Source organism: Gasterosteus aculeatus, chromosome 20 (assembly GCF_964276395.1).
Source record: "Gasterosteus aculeatus chromosome 20, fGasAcu3.hap1.1, whole genome shotgun sequence".
NCBI classification, from domain to species: domain Eukaryota; kingdom Metazoa; phylum Chordata; class Actinopteri; order Perciformes; family Gasterosteidae; genus Gasterosteus; species Gasterosteus aculeatus.
Window position 1 is genome coordinate 4,608,432 of NC_135707.1, and position 21,112 is coordinate 4,629,543.

At 46.1% G+C, this 21,112-nt stretch overlaps 2 protein-coding genes across 3 annotated transcripts in view; one reads left to right on the top strand and one right to left on the bottom strand.

Annotated features, from left to right (window-relative positions):
- Window positions 1-1,278: 1,278 nt before the first annotated feature.
- LOC120810926 (vitelline membrane outer layer protein 1) lies at window positions 1,279-3,224 on the top strand. Its single transcript, XM_040165938.2, has 4 exons — window positions 1,279-1,550; window positions 1,691-1,803; window positions 2,493-2,799; window positions 3,150-3,224. Exons 1-4 carry the CDS (start codon window positions 1,335-1,337, stop codon window positions 3,150-3,152), a joined length of 639 nt encoding a protein of 212 aa, XP_040021872.2. The 5' UTR covers window positions 1,279-1,334; the 3' UTR covers window positions 3,153-3,224.
- A 3,796-nt stretch (window positions 3,225-7,020) lies between these two features.
- Window positions 7,021-21,112, bottom strand: part of rftn1b (raftlin, lipid raft linker 1b) — a 76,565-nt gene continuing 62,473 nt past the window's right edge. For both annotated transcript variants that reach the window (XM_040165422.2, XM_040165424.2), the window contains exons 8-10: window positions 14,954-15,057; window positions 11,331-11,406; window positions 7,021-10,631 (exon numbers count right to left, since the gene is read on the bottom strand). In XM_040165422.2, the coding sequence (XP_040021356.2) occupies window positions 9,981-10,631; window positions 11,331-11,406; window positions 14,954-15,057 (831 nt within the window). In that variant the 3' untranslated portion in view covers window positions 7,021-9,980. The remainder of the gene's footprint in view (window positions 10,632-11,330; window positions 11,407-14,953; window positions 15,058-21,112) is intronic.

The window sequence follows — 21,112 nt, forward strand, 5'->3', positions numbered from 1 at the left end:
CAGATTTTGTATGTTTGTGATTTCTGCTCTTCCTTTGGAGGAGATTCATCATGCAGCATTATTCTCATCAGAGATCGGACCAGATAGACACCGAAGACGACCGTGCGGATGGTCTTCTTCTTCATCAGCTGCTGCTGGAGACAAAGGGGGGTTGACCTCAGTGTCGCCGCTGTGAAACGGCTCCCTTTATTCTTTTCATTGTTAGACTGTCAAAAACCTGCAGTGAATCAAGACGTCCAGTTTTATAATAGTTTCCTCTCGTGTTCCGGCTTTGACTTCAGTCCATTAACTCCTCTCCACGTCATCGCCCAGAATGACTGATTTTCTAACAGAATAAAACATAGTGAAGCTCAGCTGTAAAGTATTCATCAGAAAACACAAACCAGCCCCTCTGAACAAGCACGAGCTGCAGTGGAAGGAGCAGAACGGCATTGTGGGAAGATGGCATGCGCTTAGTTTTTCCTGTTCACTTTGCAATAAGACTCATGTGGGGTTTATATGAATTTTAAGTAATCCCATAAGAAATTAATTAAATGAAAACTCAACCTACATTCAAAAGAAACTTGACAGGGCAGGTATCTAAAGGGAAATTATTATAACACGTTGATTTTTCATTTATTATAAAACAGGTCAAAAGGATGGTGGGAAAATCTCAAAACACTAAACCGTGGAGAAATACACACGGCGTGTATTCACAAGCGGCCTTTTAAAATGAGCTGTGAGGATTTCTGCACAGTCGTTCTGTCTGTTCAAAGCTGCACGCGTTTCTGGATCTACTCGTTGAGAAAACCTTTGCCTTTTGCCAACAGGTGCATCACATCGACCCCGTTGTGAAACCCCCACACGAGGACGTGCACTCAGTGGCAGCTGTGATGTTGCTTTACTGCATGTTGATGTATCTGCAGAGAAATATACAGCTGTACTGTGAAAACTGCTAAAACTCACACTGAAATCCATCCGGTCTGTGCAAGTGTTTTATATTACCATCCTAATAATTGTGTGTATAATGTCAGAGAACTTGTCGACTACAACTGCAGTAGGTTCTGTTTCTGTTCATTTTTTTAGGGGGTAGAAATGTTGAATCCTTATTATTAGGTTTACTGTTTGCTGTGAGGCAAAAGATAAATGCAATTACTAATTGAACAACATCTATATGAACTTCATTAAAAAAGATGAACAACAACTCTGCATTATACAACGCCATCTGTTCAGTCCCACGCCGCTCTGTAAATGATTCAACCTGATACCCGGGTGGTCGTTTTCCCCGGGAGGCTATAAGAGCGTCGAGGGCCCAACCCCTCGCTACCTGCGTCCCCAGAGTCTCTGCTGTGAACATGGCGAGCCTCCTCTTCTTCTTCTCGGCCGTGCTGGCTGCGTTGTCCGGTGGGCTGTGTGAGGAGGAGAAGGTGTTTCTGCAGCGAGCCGGCGCCTCCTTCAGCGGCAGAGAGTACAGATCTCTGCTCACCGTGAGCAACGGGGAGCAGTTCGGTACCTGGACCTGGCCCGAGATGTGTCCCGACCGCTTCTTTGCTGTTGGCTTCAGTCTCAGGGTAAAGTGTTTCAAAGGAGACGAGGGAGGGAAATGCAGAGTTAGATTAGATAGACCTGAGTAGACCCGTCGTTTAAGACGAACGAGATAAGCGGGTGATTTGAGCAGCGCTGGTCTGTGAACCGCTCTCTGTTTCCTCAGGTGGAGTCGAACCAGTACGGGGCGGACGACACCGCTCTGAACGGGATCCGCCTCATCTGTGCCAAACAAGAGGACCGGAGCTTCCTGTACTCGGTTGAATCCCACGCGGGCTAGTGAGTAGCTCAATAGGCAATCAAGTCATCAAATTATACAGTTATTTATGCAGATGTTCCAAATGAAACCACAGAATGAAAAAAAAAGAAATATGACAGCAGCAATGGCAGCACTCAACACATCGAAAGAAATGTACTTTGCTTTGCCCTCATCTGCTCATCTGCCACCTGCTGAGACGTAGATGACCACAAACAGCTGTTGATCCCAATGATCCCGCTGAGAGCAAAACACTCGACTAGATCACAACTCTTCGCTGTCCTTGCTCCGAAACGGTGGAACGAGCTCTCTGAAGACACCAGGACCGCAGAGAGCCTTTACATCTTCCGCCGCAAACTAAAGACACACCTCTTCAGACTCCACCTCGACTAAAGACTAACAAATTGTAGCACTTAGATTGTACTTATAACGCCACTCATCTATGGCAAATTGTAAATTGGCTTATTTAAGGAAATTGCACTTTCTTGTTTCTTGTTCTCCTGAGTTTGTACCCTATGGTTTAATGCACTTATTGTACGTCGCTTTGGATAAAAGCGTCAGCTAAATGACATGTAATGTCATGTAATGTCCCAGTGGGACAAACCTGGCAGCTCTGTGAAGCTTAAATAAGAATTGAATAAAGAATGAGAGGTGCACAAGAGCCCTCATGGGACCCCCCCCCCCCCCCTCTCCTTGTTCCTCTCCTGTCCAGCTTCGGTGACTGGTCCCAGCCTCAGTACTGCCCCAGTGGCGTGCTCACCTCCTTCCAGCTGCGCGTGGAGCCCCACCAGGGTCTGCTCGGGGACGACACGGCCGCCAACAACATCAAGTTCCGCTGCAGCAGCAACCCGACGCTGGAGGGGCACGCCGCCGACTGGGGGGAGTACGGCTTCTGGAGCCAGGAGTGCAGCGACGGAGGAATCTGCGGCATCGAGACCAAGATGGAGGAGTACCAGTACGGCCTGGACGACTCCAGCCTCAATGACGTGCGCTTCCATTGCTGTGCCAGGCCCCAGCAGGTGAGGCAGAGGGGGAAGGGGGGGTCATGGAAGTCACAGACACCTGAATAATAGGTAGTAGGTTGCCCAGTTGAGAACGATTTAGTCAGTAACGGCATTTTAATTTAGGTTGTTCTTTGCGTAATTTCTGAACTGCGTCTTTTATTCTCATTTTTCATGTAAACACATACGTTTGAGAGACTCTTTAGTCATGAACATTTACTTAAAGTCATGGAAATGACTCAGTAAAAACTTGTGAGTAAATGGTCTTTGAGGGGAGATATGTTCTGACTTGGTGTAACATGTGTAATATACATAGGATGTGCACTTCATGGCGGTTTATGAACTTGTTTTAATTGTTTTGTTGACAGTAATCGGCTGGTGAACATCCATCCGCTCTCCACGGGCCTCCAAGCAGACAAACAATAAAAAGCTCCTTTCAACTGCTTCTGTCTCTTTCATAATTAGCCAGAACTTGAAGGTCTCACTGTGTATTCGATCATTTGCTTCCTTTTGAAGGCCGTTATTTGTCAGAGTGTCACCTTCAGCGGTGAAAAGCCAGAAAGATTACGGAGGGATTCAAAGTCTGAAGAGCCTCCCTCCACGTGGCGCCGTCCCCTCCTCGCCTCTCGGCGGCGTTTTCTCATTTCCTGCCTCGCGGACCAATGAGCTCACAGCGCCGTCAGAAGGGTCGACCAGCACAAAGCCCGGCCTGTCCCAGAACTCCTGTACCGCCACGGAGGTAATTAAGAAACGACAAGAGGGGGGATATTAATTCATTTACAGTTTGCGGCCTGACAAAGGTTGATAAGACACACAGAGGTAATTGTGTTAATTAATCGGCGGGTAGTTAATCCGCTACAATGAGGGTTGGGGAGGGAACTGGGGGACGTTATCGAACACCGGCCTGATGGTTTTCACAAGATTCTGCAAGTTGAGGCAAAGTGATTATAGTCTTATTAAACACACCACAGAGTGCTTCTCTGGTACGGTGATGAACACGCTCAAACTGACCTCATATCCGAAGTGTGCTCGTCGGAGTGAGATGCTCAAGTGGGCGAAAAGGGAAAAGGGTGCGCGAGGAGTGAGTGTATCTCCAGTCGTATCGATCATTTGCTTTAGTTTAAAACGTTCCTAGCGAAGTGCCGAGAGCCCAGCGTGTCGTCTCCGCGTTTACTTTACATCACCTTTTGGTTTCAGATCAGTCTCAAGCCAAACTCAGGATGACATCACTATGACATCATCAGGGGTTTGCAGCCTACTGTCACATCCAGAGTAGGTCTACAACCCAAACTGCGTGACAGTAGAACAATAGATTAATATAAAGTATTAAGTAATTTCTGGTCAACCTTATTGTTCATAGTTTAAAAAAAGAAGAGCTGAAGCATTTTGAGAAGTTGACTCGCAGAATGACTTTCAAACAACAAGCTCATGTTGCAACTGCACAGGGGAAAATATTTGCATCTGCAGCGTTGGCGTTGTGTGTTTCTGTCACAATGAGCAAAAAGTGTGCGTGCTCCTGTGAGGTAATGTGGGTTTAGCTGCTGCGGCTGTGGAGTAAATGTTGTTTCGAGAGCTCTGTGTTTGCTTTGGTGATGTTTTATTCTGCTGTTGATTCAATAAGAAGGGGCAGCTGGATTTATGCACTATTTCGTCTAATATGTTTTATATCTTTGTTGGGGTTAGGAGCTTAATTCCAAGGCTGCACCAAGAGAGGTGGCTGCTTGTATTTACAATATATTTACACAATCAGTTGTATTGAAATGGAATTTGTTTGAACATAACGGTATTTTAGCCAACTGAGTTTAGAGTATTTTTAATCTACTTTTAGACGAATTGATCTTCACTAAATGTGTGAATTGTACTTTCACTTGTGTATAATATTCCAGTAGATTTGACACCCTTGCCTTTACTGTCTTCTGCACTGAGGGAATAAAAGCGTGAATTTAATCTGAAGCCTTTTAAAAACCCAAAGTGATTGATAAACGTTGCAAATCGTCTCACTGGAAAGCTGATAAATGAAAGATGAGACACAAATATGAGTCCACGGTCACTAGATGGCAGTGCAGCGTCAAAGGGAACTTGAACCTACATCTCACCTGGGAACAAAAAAAAAACCCTTTTATGACACATCCAATACAAGCATTTTAGATTAATTTCTCGGGTGTAGTGAATTCTGGGTAAATCAATTCGGTGTTGAACACCTGGAACCAACGTCGCATAGCTCCACCTCTCAGTGAACCTCAGGGACCTTCTGAGCACCGAGGCACAAACATGGAACCCGCTATCGCCCCGATGCTATTTGACATCCTACAATCCCCCAAAACAATTACCCGCCTGAAAAACACGCTGCCGCGGCCGTGGCTGGTTTATTTTGCGTGGCGTTACCTCTGGGGTCACAACAATGCGCCGTCACGCGTCTAATGTCCGGTGGCCCCCAATCTGCCTCCGGAGCAATTAAGACCTGCTGTGGTGAACAGAATGGATGTGGTTTTAGTGGAAGGCAAAGCCCGACTCTTAATGACCTTAAGCTCCCCCGGGGGCGCGGCTCATGACTTATAGATCAGGCCGGCTGTGTCGACTCCACTGTAAATATACTCTGTTCATAAAGCACTGCAGGGTTATTATCCGCGGCCTCGGCCATTATGTGAAATATTGACTCAAGGGGGACAGTTTTGGGGCAGAATGGCGTTGTTTGGATGTAAGGGCGTGACAAATGGTCTTGCTGTGTTCTGCTGTTCGGGTTGAGGGTGTAATAACTGTAAAGTTGATCTATTCTGGGGTCTCCACAGTCACAAAGGCAATAACCAGATGGAGCAGATTTAAAAAAAAAATAAAGCCCCAAAAAGCGACCGACACGTTTTCTCAGTCTGATTCCTTTCTTCACTGGACTGGCGTTGCTATTTGTCATGACTTTTTTTTTTTTTTTTTAAATCTCGTCCAAGGACAGTCCCTCGTGTGGCACTGCAGGACACAACATTCCTCTGAACTTGCTTTGCTGCTTAACGGCACAGAGGCCGCTGGAGCTCTCGTCATTGTGTCTGCTGACTCTCAGAGGCTTTAGGTGCAAACGCTCTCCTCTCCTCTAAATCGTTTTATTCCCTCTATAATTCCCGTCTTGTGAGCGTCTCTGCACTTTGCCACGTAGCAATCTTATTTAAGCGTGTAGTGTTATATGCGTGTGGGATATATATTGTAACTGCAAGAATATTTGTACAACTGAGACAGTAAAGCGATATTAATATATAAAATGGACTTGTTTTTACTTGCAGGAGGCATCTACATGTATTTCTAATGGCTGCAACTGGAAACAAAGGAAACTGTATTCATGAGTTTGTGTCAAATGACTATAATTCCTGCATAGCTTTGTACTTGAGCCCTTGCGTTGCTTTTAATAGCAGCTGCTTTTCCTCGGACACAAAAGAAGCAACAACACGTGTACACATTAAATATAAATCATTTTATAATATACAAATTGTACAGATGTCATGAACAATAGGAATGTGAACGTACTCAGGATAGCAAAGATAAAGAGTACTTTTCCCTCCTTGATAGCGAACACTGCTTTGCAAGTGACAACAGCACACGATCAGAAATACTCAACATTCAAGATGGCGGCCGAGGCGAAAAAACATCAGCGAGAAAAAACATTAAGAAAAAAAAAATCCAGAGGCTGGGATCAAGGTAAAGTGACAACGCAGAAGAAAAAAAAAGAGAGGAAATGACGGCATCTTATTGTATCATGTTCTGCTTCTACTCTGCCCATTTCACATCATAGTAGCTCACAGGAAATGAATCATTTGCGTTTTATTTTTTTACAGCGTCACCAAGAACGATTGCACCAGCGCCACGACTGAGTTCAGAGACAATTATGCTGATAGAAGACAGGAAACTGCATACTATCTTTTTTTATTTTTTTATTTAATGTGTTTCACGCAAATGGGCAGAGAGCTGCAAAATGTATATTTAAGTCTAACATCAGTCAGAGGTCTCCTCCTTTTCACTAAACATGGTTCAGCATCATTTAACTGATGAAGTGTGAGATCCGGCCTCGCGTTTCTCTCCCTCTCTGTGATTTCCTTCTGCCGGGAAAGAAAAAGAAAAATATCTCAATTACCCACGGCCCCTGAAGTGTGCTCACGTCAGAGGCCGGCCGTAACTTTCGTCCGTGCCTGTGGAGGCCCGACCGGACCGAAAGTGGGAGTCGAACCCGCGGTCAGATCGGCCTTCAAGCTTGACTGATTTCTTTTTTTTTTCTTTCACCAAACTCTTTACTTCATGTTGTGGATCACGATCGGTCGCCTTCCACAGGACGCCAAGCGGGAATAAACCTCACAGTTTCCGACTAAAAAAAAACAACAGCAAGGAATACTGAAGCCGATGCATGAAGCAGATACAGTAGATGACAGTTCGAACCTTTGTCCCGACGAAGGGGAAAATGAAGAAATTGATTAAATCGGACGAAATAAGTTGATCTGGATCCTTTTGGGGACGTTTGTCAAAAATATTCACAATGAGCTCGTCAGCTTTCAGAAGGCGTCTTTTGGTGTTTGCCTTTCCTAATTCATCTTTATCGCCTCCTGACGGACGTGAGAAAGTGACAGCTGAGCGTTATTTACCCCCCCCCCAGCGGCTTTGATGCAAGAGGGAGCTTTACATATTCCTTGAATACAATAAGCGCTTATTAAAGCCAAAACAGCTGGAAGCTAAAAGCAGCTGAGAGGAGTTTCTACGAATGAATGAGAGCAAACGCCACAGAGAGAATATTGTGATGTGACTTCATATCTTAATTCCACGTTACCAGAGTGCTCCTTCGTCACGTGCTCATTCAAACCTCTGCGGACACCTGTGGGAAATCCATTTTCGGCCCCAAATACGACCCTTGACCTCGTTGGGGTCGCCCACGGCTCTGGACTCCGTCATAGTGAGAGGGAGGGGGGGGGGCGAGGGGGGGAGGTAGCTCGAAGAGTCAGTCAGAAGTACAACTTTAGCAAGCTTTAGCAACACAGAGGCCACGATGAAAAGAATCGCTGGACTCCAAAACGCAACATTCACAATAACGGTAATCATAAAAAAAGGATAGAAATTCAAAACTTTCTGAAAAGTTTCCTGTGGATCCGCACAATCGCAGAAATAAAACTGAGGACAACAGCTTCAAAAATACCGACACGGACTCAGGCAGACCTGCCCTGTTTGACTATAACAGACGTGTAACACTTAAACCACTTGCGCCTCTGACGGAACGTTCTAAAAAGCGGATCGTGGGGCATTTACAGTATTCGTAATAAGGCGAAGCTGGTCACAGTTTTTATATTCTACTCTACACAAAATCACTTGCCATTTCACGTTGAAAAATCTCAGCGGCGGGTGGGTTCCTAAAGGAGAGAACGTCCTCAGCGTAACCGATAAATGAAGAAAAGGAGACGTTTTTTTTTTTCCTTGAGCGAAGAAAAGCTCAAAAAAGCTCAAGATGACGTCTGAACGTCAAATCCGAGGGCTATTTGCATGACTCGTCGAGGGGGGGGGGGGGGGGGGGGGGGGGTCGCTATCGACAGCCGCCCCCCCCCCCCCCAATAAGTGACCTGCATTATAAATGCATTATTTCTGACAGATACCCCACTGACAAAACCCATTAGTGAGCTAACAGGGGCGAACGTCGCCTCCCTCCCCCCAAAACCCGCTCTTTGCTAAAATGGAAAGCTGCGAGATGCCACGAGGCCGCGCATTACCACGCGGTTATTGTCAGAAATGGTGTCGGAGACGAGGTGCTTAAAGAGCTGGAGGTAAAATAACGACGGGAAATCTCAACGGGGGGGGGAGGCCGTTACTTTTAAATGAGCCTATTCATTTCTTTTAATAGAATCCCTTATCCTCTGCGGTCTTTCTAGCTCGCTCTCTTTCTTTCTATGCCCACCGATTCCTGTCACCTCCATCTGCACGTTCGCCTGGTCCCCCGTAAACAGCTGGGTTCGGTCCCCCCCCCCCCCCCCACGGCTCCACCTCGCCCTTCATAATGTGTTTAAAACCCCAACCGTCAAGCAGAAATGAAGCGTCACTCCAGCATGTGAGAGCTAACTAGGAATATGAGTCCCCCCCCCCCCTGCAAACATTCAGCTGACATTCACATCCTTATCTGACTCGGCGGTGAATATGAAACATTCTGTATGCAAGGTGAGCTCAGCACCCCCCCCCCCCAGCAAAGAGTGATTATCGGCTCTCTTTGAAGCACTCGGCGGCTCAGAGCTCGGCGTAAACAATTATCTCTTCACCCTACTTTGGATTGCCTGTCGCAACGAACGCCCTTTCCCTCCCACCCCCTCCCCCCCCCCCCCCCCCCCCCCCCCGCGCTCCCCCCACCGCATCACGACTGACTGGTGCACGCAGCGAAGCAACACTTTACACATGTAAAGTTTACCCCATGAAAGGCCTTTTCACGCCATAAAGGGGCCCAGTGTAAATTAGGACGCAGCGACAATTCAAAAGGCTAGTTGGTAAAAAATAATTAAATGAATGACATAAACATTTTGACTTATCGAGGGTCTGATTGCTGCGCTCTCACATTTTGTTCTCGAGGTTTGTCTCGCCTTTTTATTTGATTATCAATTGCTAACCGTCAGTTAGCGAGCTTCCTATCTCGGGTTGCTGCTGGAACAATATGTTCATCAAACAATAAATTGACTCCTCTCAAATATCGCTTCTGTGCGGCGGTTCATATTCTGCTAAGCTACAGTAGCTTCCTCCGTTTAAGAGTTGGGAGACGACTTACTAAAAGATTTACTGACGAACAAACCTAATCATCTCTGCAAGTCAATGAAAGGAAATACATTTTGTATGCGTGTGTGACCAAATCTCGCTAAGCTGTTTCACATTCGCCAAAAAGGCGCCCAATCTGATCGAGGCATCATTTCGATCCAGTGTCTCCACATTACAGATGTGATTTAGATATATACATTCGGTATGTTAAGCATGATTAAGGATGACACATCTGTGTAGCTACACTACTGCAGGTTGCGGGGGGGGGGGGGGGGGGGGGGGGGGGGGAGTCGTCTACGAGAGTCGGTGGGTTTTGGAAAACGCTGCAGCGCTTGGGATCGAAGGCCCATTTGATCCGGATCAGGGACGACGACTGCGGGGCGGTTCTTGCGATGGGGAATTTGAGAGGTAGGGTGGGAAAGAAAAGCTCGACGTTGGACTGCTCGGGGCTACTCTTCCTCCGCTCGGCTTTCGACAGCCGCCCCGGCCCGCGAGGCCGCCGCCGACATCTCCTTGGCGGTCGCCTCCTCCGCCGATGGCCCTTCTGTCCCGCGGTTGATCGTGACCTCTTCGCCCTCGTCCTCCTCGTCCGTCTTCACCCCGTTTTCCATCACGGCCTCTGCCGCGCCCTCGCCTCCTCCTTCTTCTTCTTCTTTGGTGTCGCTGCGCGTTTCAACGGTCGCAGTGATTTCCGTCACTTCCTGGACCTCCTCGGTTTCCGGAGGATCTCCGTTTTCCTTCGTTCCCACTTCTTCCACTGCTGCCTTTTCTTCTCCCTCCTCCGCTGTGCCGGTTTCTGCTCCTTTGTTCTCCGTCTCTGCTCCTCCGTCTTTCTTTTCAATGCTTATTTCAATCCCGGCATTCATCATTCCATCTTCCACGGACCTCAGCTGCCTTTCTTTGGATGCCTCTCTATCGGTTGCGTTGACCCCCTCCTCCTTACTTTTCTCTTCATCCCTCTCGACCTTCTCACTGCGGTCAGTAATCTTGGGATCTTCTGCATCACCGTCGGTTTTTGCTTTCTTCTTCTTGTTCTTGTTCTTTGCCGAGTCTTTGACGCAGTTCTTGTTGGACTTGCCGCGGGGCTTGAAGATCAATTTCTGAAACATTGAAAGTTTACATAAGCGTGTTAGTGGAAGGCATTGTGACTCTTTAAATACGCTTTTGGGCACAAAGCAGTGCGCGCACACTTAATTAGGAATGAATCACAGCGACTGGGATAATGAGCTGATTCAAATGAGTCTCATTGATGCCGAGCGGGAAATTGAGGCCACTTAGAGGGGACGTAGGTGTCCTCCAGGTCTGCAGTCTGACCAAACAAACAACCAAAGGTTCAACGCAATATATTGTCAATTACCTGAACCATTTGTGCAGGGTTCAACATCCCTGCAGGGATGTAGAGAACTGAGATAAACTGCAAAAAAAACAGCCAAGAAAATGTTGTTGACGCCAGCGATTCCCTGAGCCTTATATCTGCTGTTGTGACGGCAGTTTAAATTCGGGTCACACAAAGTGGCCAACGTGGATTCATTCCGCCGCCGACGGAGGTAAGATTTAGAGGTTAACGCCGGTACTCAGGGTCGCCGAGGAAGAATTAAAGAATTATTGCTCCTCCAAACAAGACGAGTGCTTGTTGATGAGGGACTCCCTCGGGGGAGGGGTTGGGGGGGGTCACCTCGTCCGTGTGTCACTCATGTCCGGCGCTCTGTGTGTTTGCCCAAAGGGGATGTTTGGTCTGGATAAATGTGGAGCAACCACAGCAGCCAAGAAGCACAGGGCGGAATGTGAGGTTTGCGTACCTTGGATTCCCTCTTCTTTCGGCCCAAGATGGGTCTCTGCAGGAAAACAATCTGTTTGGTCGACAGACTTCCATCACTAAAAGGAGGGAAACGGAGAAAAAGAGGAACAGCTGTTAATAATAAGCTCATTTCTCTAAACCTTTTTTGCCGCCAATTTATTTCCCAATGATTAAACGCGGAGTTATGTTGGATTGGATCGAACTTTCCCCACTTGCGTCAACAATGACGCTTTATTTGCTTGAAGAGTTGCAGCAGGATCATTTGAGTTAACTCCTGAGACGCGGCAGATTGATGCCGTCTTTCTGACCTTCCGTTAACATAATAAATCGGCCGCTCGGTTTTACAGCTATAAAAGCTCACGGCCTCTTCGCCGCTGTCATTGGCCGTCGCCATTTTTCCTCCCTCGCGTCTCAGTCTCTCGAGGAAATCGATATTTTAGCAAAGCGTGTTTTTAAAGTCGGCCTTCGACGCCTCAGAGCGCACGTTGCTTCTCTTGAAGACGATCCTCTCGAGGAGGATAATCCGCAAACAAGTACACGCGCTGACAGATTAATCGGGGCAGGAAATACACATTCCTTTCTCCTTTCACTCCTCCGTCTGCTCGCCTTTGTTAATTCACCTCCCTCTCTCCTTGCTTTCTTTTACCACTCTGTTTTTTATCTCCCACCACTCGTTTTTGGCAGTTTTATTGTTTGTTTTTGCATTATTCCTTTTATCTCACGCTATTATTGGACGCGGCTTAAGAAGCAGACATGTTGCCCTGCGCCGCTATCTGACGCGAGTTCACGCAAAGGTTGGTTTGTTGTCTACAGTCAAGCTGCCAGCTCCACCTCGCACATGAGGAACGATGGCTGCAGAACCCTTAAAGCCCGTCGCAAATCTCCCCTTCCCAACGTTAAAATGGACTTGAGACTCTCTGAACCATCCCAAGCCCACCACAACTTCTTCTTCTTCCATTACCTTCTACTATTTATCCCCAGGTTATTATCTACCCTGTCCAGAACGCTGGACGGCTTCCCGGCGAATCGAAGGCGAAGACTAACCGGAGTTCCCAGTAAAAGGCCCGGTCCATTAAGCCAGCCAGGAGAGGACGGCTCAGAAAATGACAGGCCTTTACCGGAGCGTCGCTCGCCTGTCAGTCGTTGGCCATTAGGACTCCACGTAGAACAGCGATGACCTGCGTCTATTTCTGGGTGAATGTACCTGATGGCCGGCTTCCTCTTTAGGGGAAATAGTTTACAGCTGCCAAACAAAATGCTGCACTGAACAAAAAATACAGAGTTATATTTAAAAGAGACGCAATATCTACGTTGATCACCATTTAGTCTGCAGCATATTTAGATACCTGCTGTAATGAACTCATCTGTCTGCACCTATCGTTCCCTTGTTGTCTGTTCTCTTCTTCCACAGTTGATGTGGAGAAATTCCCATTTACTGTAGTTAATGGCTCTAAAACGTAATTACCATCTACATTAATTGAATGCGGGCCAACAAGAATGCGTGCTCGGAGACAACTACACGAATTAATGTTGTGTGGAGAAGCCGCTGAGCACCAGTTAGCATTCATTTCAGACGCGGCTGAGATCGCTGACACGTATCCGACCCCTCCAGATGAAGTGCAGTCTGGAAACCCTCAGACGCCGCAGAGCGCGCCTTTGCAAATTTGCCGTTTTACAAAAAATGGAATCAACAGCGCAAAAACAAGCGTAATGAGTATTGCTAATCTGAAATAGATCATCAACCATTATTTCGCCCCGCAAAATGTTTTCAAGGCAGGGAGAGAAATGAGCTCCTTGTACTGTATCTAGGCCGACTCTGATTAATTAGCCATGTTGTGCTGTTGTGCTGTGGCATTTTGATAGAAGGGAGAGAAGGGGAGGGAGGGAGAGGGGAGGAGGGGAGGACAAAGGATGAAAAAAAGCGAGGTAATTAATCAGCTCTGCTGTGAAAGAGCAGCAAACATGACGAGCGGAGTTGAGGGCGGAGCGAACAATCGCTCGGCGTACTGATGGAAATACTGAGCGTTGTGTTAAAGGACAGTTCTGCATTTTTCAAGCCCGTCTTAAACTGATGTTTCCCAGTTCTCGTTCTTTGCAAGTTCTCGGTCCGAGTTTGAAGAAATCAGGTTGAGAAATCAATCTCGTATGTTCTTGCGCCTCGTGCTTTTCCCGGCGCGGTTTCCTCTCTGCAGCAGAGCGGCTTGAAAGTAGCTGAGGGCACCGAACCGGCTGAACTTTAGCGGCCATTTTCCCCACACATCAAGGACGGCGCCTGTTGTCTTCCATCACGGTGCACCGAAATTGCTTTTGCTGTACTTTGTGTCCATTATGGAAATCGGGAGCCATTACAGTGACGAATTTCCCCTCCTTTCAAAGTACATACGTACATCTTTTACTTCAGAATAATGGCGACATTCCAAGTGAGGGCTTTCTTTCTGTGCGCTATTTTCTTAAACATAACGGCGGGAGTGGTTTCTGAAGGCCGGACCGAAGGCACTCACGCTCAGCATGTTAGAGGGACAAATTGTGCCTGGAATCGGAGATAAAAAGCCGGCGAGGCGGTTTGCCCGTGAAGCGGATGTGCACTCTTATAGAAGCCCCGTGTGATGAGTCAGCACAGGCCGAGGAACCGTCGCAGGCGTCTGCGAGACTTTCCGCCGGCCGGCGCAGCCGCCGCTGCTTTTACACTTTCACATGCTGCTTCTCAGCGTGCGGCTCAGCATGAATTGGAGAAAGATTTAGGTCAGTTTCTTCTAAAGCGCTCTTATTTCTTGGAACAACAGCTTCACCAGACAAGGTGCGCGTGCTACAACTTTCACTGCCTGATGCAAGTTTGTGATGTCGCACGATAACTTTTTCTCAGCTTCACATTTCTTAAGAAGAACTTTGATGAGATTTGCCTCCGAGCAGCAAAACCAAAAGATGGCACCAGTGACATTTTCCATTTTTATTCAAAGAACAACCCCCCCCCCCTCCAGAATAATTCAAAGTTTGTGTATGCACACTTTCACAGTAGTGCAATACCACTGCAGTGACACGGCGCTGTCACTGATGAAAAGCTACCACGTTAAAATCTTGAGAAATCCCCCTAAAGTTTTGTTTTTCATGAACTGAGAAAAAAAGCTTTGCTTCAACCCTCAACCTCCATGTGCTTTTGGAATAATGTGCTTTTTTGAATGATCTAGAAGATGGAAACATAATAAAGTGAATGAACTACTCAAGTAAAAACCTTGAGGTAGTTTATTCACAAGCCTCGCTGCATTCTGCATTTCTTTTCCATTCCAGCACATTTCTATCTCCAGTTTTATTTTCGTTATTTTAAAATCCTGTGTACGTGTTCCTTTTTTAATTCTTGGTTCTGTATAAAGTAATCTTCTAAATTATAAAATGCAAAGTAGATGTGTACCTAAGTGTTCACCCCTTGGGTCATAGCAGACAATACATCATCAGCGGGGCAGCTAATTGGTTTAATAAATGAATAAACCATGAATCAGCTGTTCTTCTGAATAGCTTCAGTTGGCAAGAAATTAAAAAGTAGTCGCCGCGGTTTCAATTCCTCGGGGTCGCCATCAGGGGTCGTAGACAACTCACTGCACCCTTTGATAGTCGGATGGGGATCGTTACCTGTTGGTCTTGATTACAGGAGTTGGCAGCACACACGTGAGCCTCCATCCGTACGTGGCCAGCGACTGCAGCAGGGGAACATAATCGGCCTTCACCTGCAAACCCTGCGGAGAAAACAACGTGCAATCAGCATAAAAAACCCGAGAGCTGCACACAGCGAGCGTGCACGTTATGGAGCAGAGCGCGCTCGCTTCCAATCAACAAAACTGCCCTTCCCCTCTCACTTAATGGCTTTGATGCACCGATAGTGTGCAGCCTTTTGAGCTTGTTTTCAGAGCGATGTACCCAGCAAAGAATTACAAAAAGAAACCGAGACGTAAACTGCTGCGCACACTGCCTGGTTGCGTTGAGTCAACATGGAAAGCATCTCTATTCATGACAAGCTTTGTCAGCACAGGGAGTCCTCGAGCAAACAGACCGCTCAAACTGCTTACTCCGTGGTAAACATCTAAACTCTGCTCGCGCCATTAGAATAATCAATAGAAATGAGCTGTTGTCTCAACGGACGGAAACACAAACATTTCTATGATTGTTTAGACTTAAGAGAGAATGAGCTCGTTAGTGATTCAAACTGAAAAGCACACAGATTACTACACGTAGGCCTTGTTTCAGAACACACACACACACACACACACACACACACACGCGCGGCCTGGTCGGAGAGGAAGCACGCGCGTGGTTTGCAACCTGCCGAAAAAATACCGCAGCTCGTGTCGGTTGAGATTGCGATCGAAACCAACAACAACATTCGCACGCACACACATGAACACACACGTACCCGCACACAGACCTGGATGGATCCATATTCTCTAAATGGGTGCCTGAAGTTATGGACTGTTCAAAATCAAAGTAAATAATTTAAAATGCTCAGTGTTAGTCAGGAAGTCACGGTGTATTCGTGATCAGATACCAGAACGCTCCACACCTGCAGCCGCCACAGCGGCCTGTGAAAGTCCCCTTTAAAATGAAAGCTTTCCGTGTGAATACACGACCACCTTCATCAGCGAGAAGCACGAGGAGGCCGCAGTGGAAAACGTGTCCCTCTTGGCCTCCGAAGACGCAGCACCACACATTAATGCAATAATAATAAAATAATGTGCTGACACATTAAGAACTTCAGAGGTGGAAACACAAAAGCAAAGCGGGACCTGTAATTTCCTTTCCTCGCTGTCTTTTTGTTAGAAAAGCTTTTAATGAGATTTAATGTGGTCGGGTTTTCAGCGCTTACAGGTTATTGATATAATGTCTTAACAAACTCCTTCATGCTCTGGCAAACACAATGTCCGACACGTTCTTCTGATGGAGGGGTACACATTCGGAGTGTATCAATAACTAAGACTACCATTGTGAGTGGCATCCTAGCGATGCACACGAGTAGTACAGCTACACACTAGGGGTGTAACGATTCATCCACTGAATCGATTAATCGATTAATATTCCTGCGATCCAACTGAATCGATCTGCGCTGCAGCAGCAGCAGGTAACTCCAGCTCTGCAGACTCCTCAGGCCTCGCCAGCACCAAACTCAACATCACAGCAACAATTGCCAAGTTTATCTGTAAAGACGTGCGACCCTACAATGTGGTTGAAAATCCGGGGTTCTGTGAATTGATCCAAACATTGTGTAATTGATTCAAATAAAAGGTTAATAAATTTGCTATTAATTGTTGTTTGCTTGTTTATAATATCCATAATTAATTTAAACCTGATTTCCTTACAAGAAACAACAGCGATCTCAGAAACTTTGCCTGCACTGTCCAGTAAAGTTACTGAATCGATTTCAAGTTACTGAATCGAATCGAATCGAATCGTTCTAAATGAACCCAGATCGTCCATGAATCGAATCGGCAACCATGAATCGCGATTCGAATCGAATCGTTGAATCGTTACACCCCTACTACACGCTGCTGTCCTCCACCCCTTCTCTGCCCGATAGGATCGCTGTCATGAAGCATGGAGCGACTGATCAGGATGCAGCGCTCGTTGTCTGCCGTTTACGGGCCTCAAGTCAAAACACTTAAACCCCACTCCACTGCCCCCCCCCCGGGTTCTTATTGATCACCCAGAGCAAGTTGTGTGCTGCCCAGAGCTAATCGTTGGAGCACAAGACATTATTTACACCAGCATTAGTTTTCCGAGTTCCTGCAGAAAGCGGCGCATCGACATTTTTTTTTTTTTCCGGAAGGTTTACCTTGGAACCGCTCCCAGAAACGGGCTCCCTTTAAAGGCTTTGCCCGGAAAGTAAATTGAGAAATAACTTCTCTGTAAGGACTTGCTGTTCTGTTGCAGTAGGCGAGAGTTAATGCATCAGCACTCCGGCACCTCCGAGCCCTAAAAAAGAACAAAAGCAATCACGGCGCCATCTTTGTCCCCGATGTTATCTGTGCGGCTGTAAAGGAGGACGGAGAGAGGGGAGGCGAGCCGTGGGTCATCAACCCGCAGTTAAAGCTACTTTAAATTAAATCCAGGTGGTGGCTTTTTTTTGTTCTTCCTGAGATCCTCTCGTCTCCCAGACAAACGCGTTCGCGGCTCAAAGAGACAAATATGTCGGCGGCTTCCAGGGTCCCAGTGCTCCCAGCTGACGGCGTTACACACACACCTAAAGCGCCCCACGTTGAAACCTGCATCTGCATGTTGTGGAGATGTATCATGCAGGGTTTGGGAACTTGGACAGAAGATAAAGTTTGTTTCCAGCCCTGAGGCGAGGGGAGGGGGGGATGGAGGTCAACTGGAGGCCAAACTAATAATACCAGTGTGTTGCCGTCCCCCGACTCGGCAGGCCAGACGAAACAAACCACCATTCTGTTTGGCAGCAGCCCAGAATGTAGCTGTGACTTCCCAGTAACCCAGTAAAGATAACACTGGGGGGTATTGGGACAGTGTTCCCGATGGCCGATGAACATTCAGCACCCACCGCGTTTTAACAGGGTGAATGTCGCCGCCATCACGTGGACACTCATGGACATTCAAGGGTCCCAGTGAAATGTCTCAATGAATGCTTGGTGGAAATTTGGACGTCCAACGGTGCCCAGAATCAAAAATATTCCTCATCAGGTCATCTTTAGAATTTGAAATGGCAGCACTGCAAAAGTAATACGACTCAATGAACACCTGAATTATCTTTGTGGGATTAGACCACCGTTAATGCAGCCTGATAACTAGAAGCCCCCCCTTCTGCTCCCAGGGGAAGCTTTTATTGTGAAATTTTGCAGGGGGGAGGAAAATATTAGTATCCGATGTCTGTGTTTGTGTGTACTGCTCTGATGGATCAGGTAAGAAATCCGACTTTTCCTTTTTGTTTAACTGATCTGATTATTATGACCTTTAACACAGTTTCGGTGAAGAAAGGAACAAGAGATGAAGACACTCCTGTTTCAGGGTCACGTAAACCTCAGTTTCTAATCAAATAAACCTCTTTAGACCCTTTTGCTCATAAGCCCCCCCCCCCCCCCCTCAATTACATTGCGTTATTATTCGGTTACTGAAGGTTAAGCAGTGTCATACTCCTGTAACTGGTTGAACCACTCAATGTGCAGACCGGCTCGGTTACCAACCTCCACATTTAGATTCATTTGAGAACTTTGGGCCCCATACAGTTATTTAAATTAAGCATCACGTTGCACAGTATGAGATGATCTAATCAGATTTTTTACTTAATCTTAAAATCAATATGGGTCTTTTATTGTAGGGTATTTGCCTCTGAAATGCAGAGGAGTAGAAGTTCAGTAACGTGTCTCCGTTGCCTCTATTCTTTCATCTTGTTTTTAATACATCGTATGATAAAGTAAAACCTCCTCCTCCTGCGTTGCACTACGACGTAGAGAATAAACTCCAAAGATGAACCTCTTTCTCAAGTGTCTTTACTCCAGTAGCCCAGGACTCACGTGTAATAATGAAATAAAGTCTATTGTATAGATGGCTTTTCTTCCCGAGACTCATCTGCATCCTGAGTTCTTTGCTTTGAACCCACATTGAAGACTCATTTTGACCTGATTTTAAACAAATCGGACCGACAAAGCACACACACACACACACACACACACACACACACACACACACACGTGCGCTATGTTCATGTGTGTGTCTGCATGACCGAGGTGTCTTCGCGTTGTGCCTGAAGTGTTTCTTCAAAGCGTCCTGTGGGGCCTTAATCCCTTTTCTTCCGTTTCCTGAGAGTGTGAAGAGCAGCTCGTTAAGCCGCGGATGCAAGTGAATTCTGGGAATGAGTGACAACAACGTTCGGCGCTGTTAAGCTCCTTTCGCTTGCTGTGACTTTGCGCTGCCATCTATTCAATTCAACATCCACTGATATTAACTTTTAGGGCGTCTTTTTGAACGGAGTAGAAACACACACAGTCACTTTAAACTCTCACTGCAGCGCCTCAACCGGTTGAGAGAACATTTTACTTCCCAACAATCTGGCTGCGATATCTAAAAAGTACGCGCAGACGGAAAAGCACACAGCGCTTCTCATCAAATCGACCTTTTGATCCTCTTTGCATCCCAAAACCCCGTCATTTCAGCTGTAAATTATTTCACGAGCACCAAAGTTATGAAAAAACAGTTATTCTTCTTCTAGCTACAGTAATAATACCCACACTGCTCTGTGCTGTACCTAATTAGTATAATAAACACCAATGCCAGTTTTATTCCCCTGGAAAGGAGCATTGGGGTTGGGAATAAAAATTACCAAGAAAACAAACTGATTTACTGATTTAACTCGCAGGATCGTTTCTGTATTACGTGCTGCTGTTGGGAGATTTATGTCGCCCCTGAAATGGAGGAGAATAAACTTTTTGTTTGTTTGTGCTGCTCAATATTTTGGGCTGGTGGCACACAAAGATTTAGAGGCGGAAGTGTAAAGTATGGCTTTGGCTTTTTTTAAAAGCTGTTGCTGTACGGACCCTCTGCATGATAGCTGGTTGTGACGCGCATGCATGCTCATGATAGTGGCCGTGCATTGATTTGTGACTTCACCAGGACTGCGCGTCAAAGTGGATTTACTAGTTGTAGGGAGCAAAACACAACCTGTCCAAATGTTGTATAATGTCCCCTGCAGCCTTGGGGGATCTCTGTCGAGTCTGAACACACTTGAGTTACGTTATTATGGGCTACATTTATTTATTTTACAAAAGGTGCATTGAGGAAAAACATGATCCTGAAGCGGCAGAGAGGATCTCAGGAGAGACGAAGAAGCATCATTGGAAATAAAAGGGTGAGAACATATATATATATATAAATATATATATACACGTATATATGATGTACACTGAGTGAAATCGTCCAACCGGAGATGAGATGTGTTTTTAAGGCTGCACCACATTTATGCCCTTACGTGACATATAGTATATTTATTTTATTATGATCTTGAGGATTTAAAATACTGCTCGTATAGTTGAAGGAGACGGAGGTGCTTTAAACGATATACTGGGAAGCCATTAAAAGACGGAATGAGACCCATAAGACCCCTCGTGGACGTGAAAGCGAAAATCTACAAACAAAAAAACACACAAACAAAATGTTTGTTTTTGTTGAAGGATGCAGCAATTCCTCTAACAACTCCTCTTGCACCATGTTGTCTGATCTGTCTTGTCGTCCATTATCTTACTGTCTGATGTTATGCACCAACCGCCAAGTCAAATTACTTGTATATTAGGACCAACCCTGCATGAGGTCTGATCCATCCACGTGGATCCTATTGAGGTCGTTCAGGCAACCGCTGCGTCTTCACATGTTTCTACAGCGCCACAAATCTGTGTCTTTGTTTACACGATAAAGCGGTAAGAAATGTCTATCAGCTCCTCAGCAGTTTTACTGAAGACGTCTGTCCCTGTTCATTTATGCGTTTTGTTGTTTTAGTGCTGTTTTTTCTTTCTTTCAGGCTGCACTTACATCTCAGTTTGTCAGATCGTTTCGGTTTTCTTCCTCAATTCCTCTCTGATTTGTTTTGGTGTCAAAATCTTTTGTCTGTGATTTTATTTTTAATCTTATATTTCACATTCCTCGGCTTTTCATCTTTGTACTTCATTTTGACGCATTATTGCAGCACAACTGATCAAACTCCAATATAAAAAAAGTTTCACCTTCTCATCCAACCGAATGAGGTGTCCAGACGTTTGACTACTATACTGCAGGATGTTTTTTTGTCATCGTGTGTTT